The 14900-nt window shown below is 40.4% G+C and overlaps 1 protein-coding gene across 1 annotated transcript in view; it reads left to right on the plus strand.

Moving 5' to 3' along the window:
* Positions 1–14900, plus strand: part of NOX1 (NADPH oxidase 1) — a 26861-nt gene continuing 11961 nt past the window's right edge. The window contains exons 1-7 of the mRNA XM_006743912.3: positions 1–116; positions 5721–5816; positions 9999–10109; positions 10362–10446; positions 11147–11298; positions 11403–11584; positions 11673–11805. Coding sequence (XP_006743975.1) covers positions 72–116; positions 5721–5816; positions 9999–10109; positions 10362–10446; positions 11147–11298; positions 11403–11584; positions 11673–11805 — 804 coding nt within the window. The 5' untranslated portion in view covers positions 1–71. The remainder of the gene's footprint in view (positions 117–5720; positions 5817–9998; positions 10110–10361; positions 10447–11146; positions 11299–11402; positions 11585–11672; positions 11806–14900) is intronic.

Genomic DNA, 14900 nt, shown 5'->3' on the forward strand with positions numbered 1-14900 from the left:
AGAACCTCTCCAGAATCCAGGTTGCTGAATCTTCCCTGCTGCCTAGAGAGACTCCAAACCACCTTTTGGCAATGGGCAACTGGGTGGTTAACCACTGGTTCTCAGTTTTGTTTCTGGTAAGTAATGTTTCACTATCTATTAATTACTCCTAACAGAGTAAGGACAGATTATGTTTGTTAATATTTCTTTTTTAAAAGATTTTATTTATTTATTTGACAGCGAGAGAGCACCAGTGGGGTGCAGGGTAGAGGGAGAAGGAAACTCCCTGCTGAGCGGGGAGCCGGATGCGGGGCTCCATCCTGGGACTCCGGGGTCATGACCTGTGCTGAAGGCAGATGCTTAACCGACTGAGCCACCCAGACACCCTGTTTGTTAATATTTCTAAAGTTATTTGAAATGGAACTATTCCATGCCAAGATTGGGCCCATTGAGGCCAGTTATCAGTTAAAAAGCCCAACTCTAAGATTACACGTGTTTTATAAAATCTTCTGTGTATGATGTATTTCACCATTTTAGAAAAGAGGAAAAAAATCCAACTCCAGAAATTGGTTGGTAAAGAGACAAATGATATAAACCACAAGTATTTGGAATTTCAATGTTTCCTTTTCCATCTTTTTTCTCTTCCATCTCACTTCTAACTACTGCCATGCAGCCTTCATTTCTCTTCATCCTTTCTGTACCACCAAAGGCAAGATTTCATAAAATCATCGAATGTCTGAGATAGAAATACTCCTGGAGATCATGGCCCAGTGCTGTCCATTTTAGAAATGTAATGTGAGCTACATATGTAATTAAAAATTTTTCTAGTACTTACATTGAAAAAGGTAAGAAGAAATAAGTGATATTAATGTCTAGTAATTTTTTTAGTCTAACCCAATATATCAGTAATGTTATCCTTTTGGGGCGCCTGGATGGCTCAGTCTGTTAAGCATCTGCCTACGGCTCAGGTCATGATCCCGGGGTCCTGGGATGGAGCCCCACATCGGGCTCCTTGCTCAGTGGGGAGCCTGCTTCTCCCTCTCCCTCTGCCTGCTGCTCCCCCTGCTTGTGCGCTCTCTCTCTCTCTGACAAACAAATAAATAAAAAATCTTTAAAAAATGTTATCCTTTCAACATGTAATCAATATTGAAAATATTAACAAGATGAGGGTGGGCAGTGCTCTTTTTCTAAAACTAATATGCCTTACATGTTTGGCTTATGCACTTTGCTGTAATTCACTGTGTATTTGGGTGTGATGTGGTTTACTTTTCTACCATATTTGTAATTTTATGTGTTCCAACTCCTTTGTGTGAATTCACGTATTATAGCAAAATACAAGGGAAATGGGACTAATTTGCAATGTCATATGGGAAATCTTTTAATAAATATATGTAAATAAAATACAAAATATTTGTCCCCATCTCCTCCCCCAGAGCAACGGCAAGATATATTTTGTTAGATATTTAATTTTTAATGTTTTCTATAATTTAAAAATGTATAGCTTCCCATAATTATTATTTTCTTAACCATGATACTACAGCTTTCCTAATTAGTTTTTTTTAAAGATTTTATTTATTTATTTGACAGAGAGAGAGAGAGCACAAGCAGGGGGAGCAGCAAAGGGAGTGGGAGAAGCAGGCAACCCCAATGAGCAGGGAGCCCGACTTGGGACTCGATCCCAGGACCCTGGGATCATGACCTGAGCCGAAGGCAGACGCTTAACCGACTGAGCCACCCAGGTGCCCCAATTTTCCTAATTAGTTTTATCTTAAAATACTGAATGTCCTGACCTTTTATAGATGTTTTTAATTTGTTTTAAGTAATTTTAGTCTTTTTTTATGTTCAATTAGCCAATATACAATAAATTATGCTTGACATAGAGTTTCCAATAAATTTTCCAGTCAAAAAAATATTTAAAAAAAGACAAAAGAAAATAATAATGAGATCATTTTTTTTTTTAGATTTTATTTATTTATTTGAGAGAGAGAATGAGAGACAGAGAGCATGAGAGGGAGGAGGGTCAGAGGGCGAAGCAGACTCCCCGCCGAGCAGGGAGCCCGATGCGGGACTCGATCCCTGGACTCCAGGATCATGACCTGAGCCGAAGGCAGTCGCTTAACCAACTGAGCCACCCAGGCGTCCCAATAATGAGATCATTTAATGTCTTTTATTTTTACTAAGTTTTTGAAACCTGATATGTATTTTGCACTTACAGCATATCTAAATTAGGACTAGCCACATTCCCAGTGATCGCAGGTGGGTCGTGGCTAATGGCATTGCCTAGTGCAGCTACAAACCAGCGCCTTTATTTTTTACAAGGGAAAATAAGACCCATTTGTCACACAGTGAATGGATGCAGAGCCATCACTCAAACCCAACTTCCCAGTGTTCAGGCCAGAAATTGTTTACTGTGCACACCACGTATGCACAACCCCCTTCTCCTCACACACACACACACACACACACACACACCCATCCCCACTCTTTCTTCCATTTCTGGGCCACCCCAGAGCTTGGAACTCCCTTTGTCCTTTCTCACATTCCTAGATCTTCATGTCATCACCCCTTCTGGGGTCATCTCTTTTCTTCCACTTTTTCCTTTCAGTCCCCTAGGACGACCCAGGTGCTCGAGGGAAAAAGGCGTGAGGAGCAATCAAACTTCCCTGGAGGGTTGTTTGTTTTGCATTTAACAAAAGGCCAAGTGCTTATTTTGGCAGGTTACCCTATGCTTTATATTTTCCACGCTCAATGCTGTATATTTAATTTCTTTTGCACTAGTTTAGGAGACAGGGAACCTGGGAATGAGTTTCACTTCTGCTGTTAATTGAGGGATCTTGATCAGATTATTTATTTTCTCTGGACTTCACGTCACCTGCGTGTGTGTGTGTGAGATAAATTAAATAACTAGATTAGATACAAATATAAGCCTGCTTCTACTTCTAAAATCCTCTGCATTTTGTATCCCTCTCTTAGTTTTTGCTCAGACAGTTCATCACCCATTATGGTGACTCACATTTAACTATGTAGCTTTGAATTTCCACCCCCTACCAATCCTGCTGGCAGGCTCAGACTTCTTGCTATCTCTGACATATACTCTTATACACTGTTTTTTTTTTTTTTTTAAGATTTTATTTATTTGAGAGAGAGAGAGAAAGAAAGAGAGAGAGCATGAGCCGGGGGAAGTGGAGGGACAGAGGGAGAGGGAGAAGCGGACTCCCCGCAGAGCAAAAAGCCTGACCTGGGGCTCGATCCCAGGACTCTGGGATCATGACCTGAGCCGAAGGCAGAGGCTCAACCGACTGAGCCACCCACGCGCCCCGCACTGTTTTTTTTTAAAAGGACTTATTTATTTATTTGTGCGAGAGAGCATGCAGGGAGGCAGGGCAGAGGGAGAGGGAGAGAGAGAGAGAGAAACTCTAGCAGACTCCAAGCTGAGCAGGAAGCTGGTCTCATGGCTTGATCTCATGACTCCGAAATCGCGACCTGAGCCAAAACCAAGAGTCAGCCCTTAACCGACTGCATCACCAGGCACTATTTTTTTAAAATAAAAAATAAATTATTCAGAAAACATTCTTACTCCTCCTCTTGCCAGGTCTTCTACTTCACTTTCCACCCATAATGTAGGAAATGATAGTGAGGGTGGGAAATGGAATTCCTTACTCCCAGATGTCACTCTATTCACCTGGCCCACAGTTGGTGATGGTCTGATGCAGAGACAAAGAACTCTTGGATCCTAAAATAGTTCTGCTCTCTCTAAAGAAACTTCTCTGTCTTCTGAACTCTTGAGGTATCTGTGGTTCTCACCTCTCTTTTTCTGTTAGGATCAAAGAATCTCTGAAAGACACTCAAGTCCAGAAATGGTGTCTGAGCAAAGGATGCAGGAAGAAATGGACTAGGGAAGCCTGGTAATAACCCAAATTGCTCCTACTATGTACCTATAATGTACCAACCATTGTATTAATCACTCCGCATGTGTTATTTCATGTAAGCCTCACAGTATTGCTGTGAGGGTAGATAGCATTATTCTCTTCACTTTATAGAAGACTCCAAGGCTTAGAGAAGTTAAATCACATGTTGTCTAAGATTACAGAGTTAGAAAGTGGTGAGGCTAGAAGTTGAACCCAAGGAGTTTGACTCCAATATCACTTGAAATAACTATGCTATGCTGCTGGAGGTATGTGAGTGGTCCATATCTAGGGAATCTGAATGGGCCATGTCCTAAGCTAAAGGCTCTCTACTTGTGGGGCTGAGATGGTTCTGATCCATCCTGGGGCCAACAATATATATTAAGGGCATCCCAGTGCCCTAGAGTCCTGCTCCGTTACAAACGAGCACCTCAAAGCTTGGGCTAGAGCTGCATTGGTTGGTCTCCAAGGCAATGCGGCAGTGGGTTCCAAGTTCCCCCTTTGCCCACAGAGACAGAGCCTGGGATAGACAAAAGCAGTCTTAAGAGCTCAAATGAGTCCAGGACAATGACAGGTTAATTTGAAAAGAGACTCACAATCTGAAAACAGGAAAATGTGTGTCAGGGAGTAATTAAAGAGGCAGGCCCATCTGGAATGGTTTAGTCCTTTTCAAATGGGTATTGTTATAGATGTTAAATTTATTCTTTGTTTCTTTAGAAATCCATTTATTCACTTATTGCCATCTTTTGGTTGCAATAGTTCGAATGCTACCAGTCCAGAAGTTGGCAAATGTTTTCTGTAAAGGGCTAGGTAGTACATATTTTAGGCTTTGCAGACCCTATGGTCTCTGTCACAGCTACTCACTGCCTCCATCGAATTATGGAAGCAGCCATAAACAAGATAAGAATAAGTAGGCATGGCTAAGTTCCAATACCACTTTATTTATGGACACTGAGATTAGAATTTCATATAATTGTCACGTCATGAAATATTATTCTTCTTTTAATTTTTCCAACCACTTAAACGTGTGAAAACAGGGGTGCCTGGGTGGCTCAGTTGGTTAGACATCTGCCTTCAGCTTGGGTCATGATCCCAGGGTCCTGGGATCGAGTCCCACATTGGTCTCCCTGTTTGTTGGGGAGCCTGCTTCTCTCTCTCCCTCTGCCCCCTGCTCCCCCTGCTTGTGCTCTCTGTGTGTCTAATAAATAAATAAAATCTTAAAAAAATAACATGTGAAAACAAACAAAAAAGTAAAAACCATTCTTAATTTGTAGGCTGTACAAAATAAACGGTGAGCTAGATTTGGCCCATGGGCCTTGATTTGTTGACCCTGGTCTAATGAATGCATGTCTTGAAGTGCTAACTCTCTCTGAAAGTAAGTTAGATACTAGAGGGATTGTACTCATTTAAAATGAAAACAGGTAAACACAAAATCGCCAAAATGGTGACACTATTTCCTATCCCTTACCTATTCCTTCCCATACCCAAATTTTACTTGAGTCTTTGCTTGTTTTTTTTTAAATTTTTTTATTGTTATGTTAATCACCATACATTACATCATTAGTTTTTGATGTAGTGTTCCATGATTCATTGTTTGCGTATAACACCCAGTGCTCCATGCAGAACGTGCCCTCTTTAATACCCATCACCGGGCTAACCCATCCCCCACCCAAAACCCTCAGTTTGTTTCTCAGAGCCCATAGTCTCTCATGGTTCGTCTCCCCCTCCGATTTTCCCCCCTTCATTCTTCCCCTCCTGCTATCTTCTTCTTCTTTTTTTTTTTTAACATATATTGTATTATTTGTTTCGGAGGTACTTGTTTTTTATTTCCTCCAGGCTACTTGGTTGGGGCTGAACGTTTTCCTCTTTGTGCATGCCTTCCTGTCATATGAGAAAGCCGATAAGTACTACTACACAAGAGAAATCCTGGGGGTGAGTATCACAGTTGTGATATGGAGAATCTCTGTTTGTTGTTGATGTTGTTGTTGTTGTTTGTGACTTTGGTTCCTTTGAGACCCAATGCCCTGATTTCCTCTAGGGTTAGGGTTCCCAGAAAAAAAAACAGGATACCCAGTTGAATTTTTTTTAGAGATTTTGTTTATTTATTTGAGAGAGAGAGTGAGTGAGAGAGAGAATGAGCTGGGTGAGGAGCAGAGGGAGAGAGAGAAGCCCAGGGAGGAGGGAGCACGAGGGGGGTGGGGAGGCTTGATCCTGGGACCCCAGGATCATGACCTGAGCTGAAGACAGATGCTTAAATGACTGAGCCACCCAAGAGACCCCCCCCAACCCCGCTTAAATTTGAATTCCAGAAAAATCATTTTTTTGGTATATTTTGAATATTGCATGGGACATAGGTATGCTAAAAAAAATTACTCACTTTTTAAAATCTGAAGTTCAAATTTATCTGGGCATCTGGTATTTTTGTTCACTAAATCTGACAGCCCTATCTAGGGCACACTCCCCAGACCCAATGATAAAAACACACAGTAAAGAAAACTATTAAGCAGTCATTTTCAAATGACTCAAGGACTCCTATAGGGTGTGAGGGGAAAGCTAACTGGGTAGCACTCCTGCCCCTGCCCCTACTTCAACCAAAGCAGCCTTTACCTGTCTTTTTTAAAGATTTTATTTATTTATTTTTGTGAGAGAGAGAGAGAGTGCGCACGAGTGGGACGGAGGAGCAGAGGGAGAAGCAGGCTCCCTGCAGGGAGCCTGACATGGGACTCGATTCCAAGACCCTGAGATCATGACCTGAGCTGAAAGCAGACACTTAACCGACTGAGCCACCCAGGTGCCCCTCAGCCTTTATCAGTCTTATGGACTCCTGCTTATGATTTCCAGAAAGAGTTTGGTTTATAACAAGTAAACAAACAACTTGAAAGCCACCGCTGTGGACTGATCTCACAGAAAAACACCTCTCCATCAAATAAGAGGGATACTTAGAGGGTCTGTGGGGTGAGGGGCGCAGCAGAACTCAAGGCCTGAAGAAAGGCAGGGGTCGGGTGAGAATAACAGGACAGAGAAGGCTGTAGAAGCAGTAGGTAAAGAACAGAAGAGGGAGGGTGGGGGCCGGATAGGGTACGTCAATGTTTAGGTGACCAGAGTTAGAAGCATGGAGGTGAGAATGATTCTCTCACAGGCTCATCAGTCTGGCCACTATCTGATTAGAAAAGCAAATCTAACTGCTAACTCTAGTGAGTTTTTCAGTAGCAGGGAAAGGATTTGGTTAAATCACTTTCATCTTGATGAGATCATTGGCTTTCCACAAAGACCCATCCGATGTACATGTTTAAAGACAGCTTGTCCTTTTAAAAAAATCCTTCTTTTCTCTCTATAATCAAAGGATCCATGTTGAGATCACAACCAATTTGAATGTTCTGTTCATGGCTTATTTCACCCTGCTGTTTTCCATTTTAAATGTTGGTCCTTGATCCTCCTTTGGAAACTCTAAACTCCAAAGGAAGTGTTAATTTATTTTAAAAATAGCTTTTTAGTAAGAGAATGATGCAATAAATGTGACTTGTTATTAAGAGCTTAATTGCTTTATGACCAAAATGTCAGCAGCAGAAAAATGAATCATGCTGATATCCTGTGGACATTTCATTCACTTCGTTTTTTAAAAACACTTAATGATAAATACTGCTACTTTCCGTGATAGCAAATGATACAGAAGTGTATAAGTAAAAATGTGAAAATTGCCCTCCCATCCATTCCCCAGAGATAACCACTGTTAATAGTCTGTGTGTGTGTTTGTGTAGATGCACTGACTTAATTAAGCTCATGAATGCATCGACATATAGGTTTTGTTTTTGAGGTAGGTACCATTCTTACTCACTTTTTAATTTCCTGTATACAGTAAAATTCGCTCTTTTTTTCTGGTGTATGCACCATTCTATGAATTTGGATAAACACATAAAGTAGCAAAGAGGTTTTTTTGCCATTGTTTTGTTTTGTTTGGGGTTTTTTTTGAGTTTTGTTTTGTTTTCACCAAAAAAGGGATCACATCGTAGATATTGGCTGGAAATTGCTTCTTACACTTAATGTATTTCAGATAGCTTTCCATGTGAGTACGTAACTAGTGATGTGCTGGAACTAGCTCATATCAGCTTGCAATAGCCACTTATGTGCATCTCTTCCCAGCCCTATATTCAATGGTGTTCAATGACATCAAATTGGTATCTTGAAATCTGCCACGGCGGGGGTATTGACATCATGTAAATTGGCAAAGGCTGGAAACCAATCTCCCCTCTTCCCCTGAAAGCTGGTTCTTAAACGTTTACCACTCCTACTCCCCTGCATATAGCTCTCATCCTTTTAAGAACCTAACCGTCCATGGCATTGATGTGCCATAATTTATTTAATCATTCTGTAGTTATTTCTTGAATTTGTGCTTCCTCTAAGAAAATACAGAGTTATTTGATTCACTATGAAGCAGAGCGAATAAGTAACAGAATAAGCAGTTTAAATCCATAGTCAGTGAGACATTAATGATAGCAGCAGTTGAATTTGAACATCAGGTGGTGTTGATATCAAAAAGTGCACGTAAATTGGGATATTTCGGTGTGCTGCAATGGGGGGAGAAAAGATTCCCTCTAAAAAGAATTGATCCCATACAGATAGCCCCTCCAGAATATGGAACTATGAAAGTGTAGTCCTATGTTTTCCACTCACTTGCCAATTTTAGCTTTAAGAAACCTCTGTGTCTCAAATAAGCAATTCCAATTGCTTATTTGCTTTCCAATGTGGAAAGGCAGGCTCTTTGAGATGCGCAGAGAAAATTTACTCAGAAATGGAACAGGATGTCTCTCTGAAAAACAGTCGGAGTGTGACTCAGCGGAGGGAGAAAACACAGATCATATGGAAGAGCCAGCAATGGAAAACAGTAGGGCGGCTCCTGTTCCCTGCGCTGCCAAACGCGGGAAGCCATTACGGATGTTAGGTGGATCTTGACTTGGCTTGATGTCACATTGCCCTGGGTTTAGGTGTCACATGAAAAAGAGTTTTTGTGCTGAAAAGATTATTAGAAAAATTTAGGGAGAAAAAAAAAAAGAGAGAAAAAAAGAGTTAGAAAAAAAAAGGAGAAATCGTTAACTCTAACCCATATTCTTCCTTTCGGCGAGTCGCTGATGGGCACACATGTGAGGCTGGCCAGTCTCCTTTTCTGGCAACTTCTACTGCTGGATCAGACTGATCTTGGTGTATGCTGCCTGACCACCCAAGGAAATCAGTTTGAAATTCTGTTCTCAGAAGCTCTCCTTTCTCAAATCTTTGCCTGAGTTTAAAATGTTTGCTCTGAGGGGTTCACTAGTTTTGCCTAAGCTGTATTCAATCATTAAAGGCGTCTTAAATATAAATGGTTAAATTTTTTTGTTTGCATGGTTATTACAATGCAATATTTGTAATATTGCTTATAATTATATCTGCTTATAATTGCAACGTTAGAAAATACAGGAAAGAGAAAGTCACTGTCTGTAATTATACTTTAAATATATAAGCTTTATTTAAAATGCAAATAAAAACATACAATCTTCAAGATTGTTTTACAAATGACAATAAAATAATAATTGAGTATATTTTTTAAAGATTTTATTTATTTGTTTGTGAGAGAGAGAGCGAGAGGGAGCATGAGCAGGGGGAGGGGCAGAGGCAGAGGGAGAAGCAGGCTCCCCGCTGAGCAGGGAGCCCGACATAGGGGCTCGATCCCAGGACCCTGAGATCATGACCTGAGCCGAAGGCAGACGCTTAACCAACTGAGCCACCCAGGTGCCCCAATAATTGAGTGGATTAGGCGAAAATACTCGTTGCAAAGTATTACAGCGATAGAATGTATCTGTTAATGTGAAATTATTGAATCCTGTTCTCTTTCGTATTGTTAGATGTGTAGTCAAATATTTCCAAGCCACTTGTCATGAGAATTTCTCAATTCACTGGTAAGTTCAGCAAATGTTCTGTCATTTTGCAGAGAGCCTGGACCTAGTGTGCTGGCTACTGAGAAAGGGGTGAGGAAGATGTTGCCCTGCCCTTTTCCAGGTCTCAGACAAGTGGACTGGGCTGTGCTCACCTCCTAGATGATGCGATGAAGCAGCTGATGGTCTCTTCTCTCCTCTGCTCTAGTCGGCATTGGCCTGGGCCCGAGCCTCTGCTCGCTGCCTGAATTTTAACAGCATGCTGATCTTGCTTCCTGTGTGTCGAAATCTGCTGTCCTTCCTGAGGGGCACCTGCTCAGTGAGTTCCAACCACTCCTAGGTCAACTTTCACATTAAAGACAAGAGACCCTGAACTCTTCAGTGGGACAGCCCAATATCTTCAAACCCCTAGGAATGGAAGCCAGGGATCTCCTTTGGTAGCCAAGGGGGTAGGCAAGTATTGGTGTGGGGGTGGGTATTGGTATGCTTTGTTTAAGACATGCTGGTTATGGGTTGCTGAATTTTATCAACTGCCCGGAGACACCGGACCTTGATCACATTCCATTTGTAGTTCTGCAGGTGCACCCTGAGAAAGCAACTGGATCACAACCTCACCTTCCACAAGCTGGTAGCATATATGATCTGCCTACACACAGGTAACTGAGGCAAACCACAAAACTGCAAGCTCATGAGCATTCAGAATATAGTTTCATTGACCTCTGCGTTTAGATATTCAAAAAGTATTTATTGAACACCTGGCACTATGTGCCAGGCACTGTTGTAGGCCTATTTTCTTTCTTTCTTTCTTTTTTTTTTTTTAAAGATTTTATTTATTTATTTGACAGAGAGTGAGAGAGCGCAAGCAGGGGGAGCAGGCTGAGCAAGGAGCCCGATGCGGGGCTTGATCCCAGGACCTGAGCCGAAGGCAGACCCTTAACTGACTGAGCCACCCGGGCACCCCTGTAGGCCTATTTTCATGGAACTTATATTCGATTCATTTGGGAACAGAATGAGAATACAAAAAATCTTGGTTCTCTCTGCAATCAAGATTTATCAGGCACCTTCCATGGACTGAGCATTCTGCTAGACACTATCCACAGGATTCTCCTTTGCTAGTGGGGCATGCCTGCAGTGAGGTTTCTGAGACACCTTTCAATTCCCCGTCGTCTTTCTTTTTTTGTTGTTGTTGATATAACTATATTTTATTTATTTTTATTTTTTTAATTTAATCTTATTATGTTATGTTAGTCACCATACATTACATCATTAGTTTTTGATATAGTGATCCATGATTCATTGTTTTTGTATAACACCCAGTGCTCAGTGCAATACGTGCCCCATCGTCTTTCCATTTAGCTATTCACATCATTGCACACCTGTTCAACTTTGAACACTACAGCAGAAGCCGACAGGACACAGATGGATCCCTTGCCTCCATTCTCTCCACCCTATCTCATCAAGAGAAAGGGGAAGGTTCGTGGCTAAATCCTATCCAGTCCCCAAACATGGTGAGTTGACTCAATGGCAAAGCGTCGGCGATCTGGTCACGAGTATGGAAGGGCATGGTGTGTCTGGCACCCACTGTGTCAGGCTGAAATTTCTCCTTTCGTAGACAGTGGAGTATCTGACATTTACCAGCATTGCTGGTCTCACCGGAGTGATCATCACAATAGCTCTGGTTCTCATGGTGACTTCAGCTATGGAGTTCATCCGGAGGAGTTATTTTGAGGTCTTCTGGTACACACACCATATTTTTATCATCTACTTCATTGGTTTAGGGATTCACGGCATTGGGTAAGGTCCTCGAACCCTCATTCTCATGCCCCAGCCCCTGACCTTGCATAATTCTTTGCCTCCAACTGTCCTTCTTTGTCTGTCTCAGTGGAATTGTCCGGGGTCAAACAGAAGAGAGCCTGAATGAGAGTCATCCTCACAGGTGTGCAGAATCTTTCAAGCACTGGGATGATCATGACTCCCACTGCAAGCATCCCCGATTTGAAGGGCTCCCCGCTGAGGTAAGAACCCCAGAGACAAGGATAGACTCTACTTAGGAGCTGTTATTGCTACTGTTGTTATTATTACTCTTATTATTGTTCCTGTTACTAGTTCAGTGCTGTGCTGAGTCCAATGGAGGATATATTCACAAGGCTCCTTCCATCAAGGAACTCCATTATTCCTGGCAACAGGCCAGGGAATTACCATTAGCAGGGGATCCTGAAGAGGAAGGACTAATGGTTATTGCATGTTGTGAGACCCTATCTAAAAGTAATAATGATACCTCACATTATTAATAGTGTTTACCATGGGACAGGTTTGCTGTGTAATATGGATTATCTCATTTATACATAGCAATAATCGATGAGGTAGGTATTTTTTGGTCTCCATTGTGAGACAATAGGACTAGGATTCAAAGAAATTCAACTGTCAGGCTCTCACAGTAAGTAACTAGTGGAACTGAAATTCAAGCCCAGGCTTTTCAGATTCCAAAGACTGCGCTCTTAACCACTGAAATCCAGTCAATTTTCTTGGGGGGAAGAAATGCATTCTTTTCCCCCCAGCTTTATTGAAGTACAATTGACAAATAAAATTGTATATATTTGAAGCATACAATGTGGTGAGTGACACATGCATACTTTGTGAAATGATCACCATAATAAGATTAATTAACACATCCATCACCTCACAGTTACCATTTTGTGTGTGTGGTGAGAATGCTTAAGATCTACTCTTTGAGCAAATTTCAAGTATGCTATACAGTATTATCAACTGCAGTCACCATGCTTTACATTAGATCCCCAGAGCTTATTCATCTTATGACTGAAGTCACATACCCTTTGACCAGCATTTTTCCATCACTTCCCCACCTCCCATCCCAGACCCTGGTTACCCACCTTCCTAGTCTCTGTTTCTATAAGTTCAATTTCTTTTTTTTTAAAGCATTCTCGAAGTCAGTTTTCTTTGGTGTTATAAGAACATGCTTGGAAATTATTATTAAATAGCGGACAACCAAGAAACTGGGTTCCAGGGAACTCAAGGTGTGCCTTGGGATAATTATTGTGGATATCATGGTTTACCTTTACATGCTCATAACATATGTTAGATGGAGGAATAAATGGAAGGGAAAGGTAAACTTGTGGTGTCTCAGAGTGCTCTGGGGGTGATTAAAATCTTTAAATCAGTTGCAGAATTAAGAGCACTATCTTGATCCTCATCAAAAATGGGAATAATATCTTTTAAAAATCCCCTAAAGTTGGCATTTCAAATCAGTTGAGAAAAATATATATCATTCAACAATTTTTTAGAACAATAGGTTATCCATCCAGGAAGAAAAGCTGAATCTTGATTCCACATTTTACACTAAAATATGAATCAGGAATGCATGGATCAAGGATTTAAGTGTTAAAGAAAGGAAAGAAATCATAAAAGCATCCTAAGACCATCTGGTAAATTTTTTTCTAATACCGGAGGATTAGCAAAAAATTCCCTCAATAAGATTTAAAAAGACCTTGAAGTCAGAAAATAAAATAAAATAAATTTGAATAAATATATATTGAAATGTGTTCTATATAAATTTTTAAGTTTTTATTTAAATTCTAGTTATTTAATGTACAGTGTAATATTAGTTTCAAATGTACAATTTAGTGATTCAACACTTCCATACAACACCTGGTGCTCATCACAAGTGCACTCCTTGATCCCCATGTCCATTTCACCCATCCCCTCACCCACCTCCCCTCTGGTAACCATCAGTTTGTTCTTAGAGTTAAGAGTGTGTTTCTTGGTTTGCCTCTCTCTCTCTTCTTTTTGCTATGCTCATTTGCTTTGTTCTTAAATTGTACATGTGAGTGAACTCATATGGTATTTGTCTTTCTGTGACTGACTTATTTCGCTTAGCATAATGCTCTCTAGCTCCATGTTGTTGCAAATGGCAAGATTTCATTCTTTTTTATGGCTGACTAATATTCCTATATATATATATATACCACTTCTTCTTTATCCATTCATCAGTCGATGGACATTTGGGCTCTTTCCATAATTTGGCTATTGTGGATGGTGCTGTTATAAACATCGGGGTGCATGTATCCCTTTGAATTAGTATTTCTGTATCCTTTGGGTAAATACCTAGTGCAATTGCTGGATCATAAGGTAGTTCTATTTTTAACTTTTTGAGGAACCTCCATACTGTTTTCCAGAGTGGCTGCACCAGTTTGCATTACCACCAACAGTGCAAGAGGGATCCATCCCTTTTCTCTGCATTCTTGCCAACATCTATTGTTTCCTGCGTTGTTAATTTTAGCCATTCTAACTGGTCTAAGGTGATGTCTCATTGTAGTTTTGATTTGCATTTCTCTGATGATGAGTGATGTTGAGCAACTTTTCATGTGTCTATTGGCCATCTATGTGTCTTCTTTGGAAAAATGTCTATTCTGTCTTCTGCCCATTTTTTAACTGCATTATTTGGTTTTTGGGTGTTGAGTTTGATGAGTTCTTAATATACTTCGGAAACTAACCCTTCATCAGACATGTCATTAGCAAATACCTTCTCCCATTCTGGAGGCTGCCTTTTAGTTTTGATGATTGTTTCCTTTGCTGTGCAGAAGCTTTTTATTTTGATGTAGTCCTAATAGTTTATTTTTACTTTTATTTCCCTTACCTCAGAAGACATATCTAGAGAAATGTTGCTATAGCCGAAGTCAGAGAAATTACTGCCTATGGTCTATTCTAGGATTTGTATGGTTTCATTTAGGTCTTTTATCCATTTTTGAGTTTATTTCTGTGGATGGTATAAGAAAGTGGTCCAGTTTCATTCTTTCGCATGTTGTTGTCCAGTTTTCCCAACACCATTTGTCAGAGAGACGGTCTTTTTCCCATTGGATATTCTTTCCTACTTTGTTGAAGATTAATTGATGATACAGTTGTGGGTTCATTTCTGGGTTTTAAAATTCTATTCCATTGATCTATGTGTCTATTTTTGTGCCAGTATCATACTGTTTTATTTATTTATTTATTTATTTATTTATTTATATTTTTTATACTGTTTTGAATACTACAGCTTTTTTTTTTTAAGATTTTATTTATTTATTTTGAGAGAGAGAATGAGATAGAGTGA

Source organism: Leptonychotes weddellii, chromosome X (genome assembly GCF_054177405.1).
Source record: "Leptonychotes weddellii isolate Sample4059 chromosome X, ASM5417740v2, whole genome shotgun sequence".
Classification (NCBI taxonomy): Eukaryota; Metazoa; Chordata; class Mammalia; order Carnivora; family Phocidae; genus Leptonychotes; species Leptonychotes weddellii.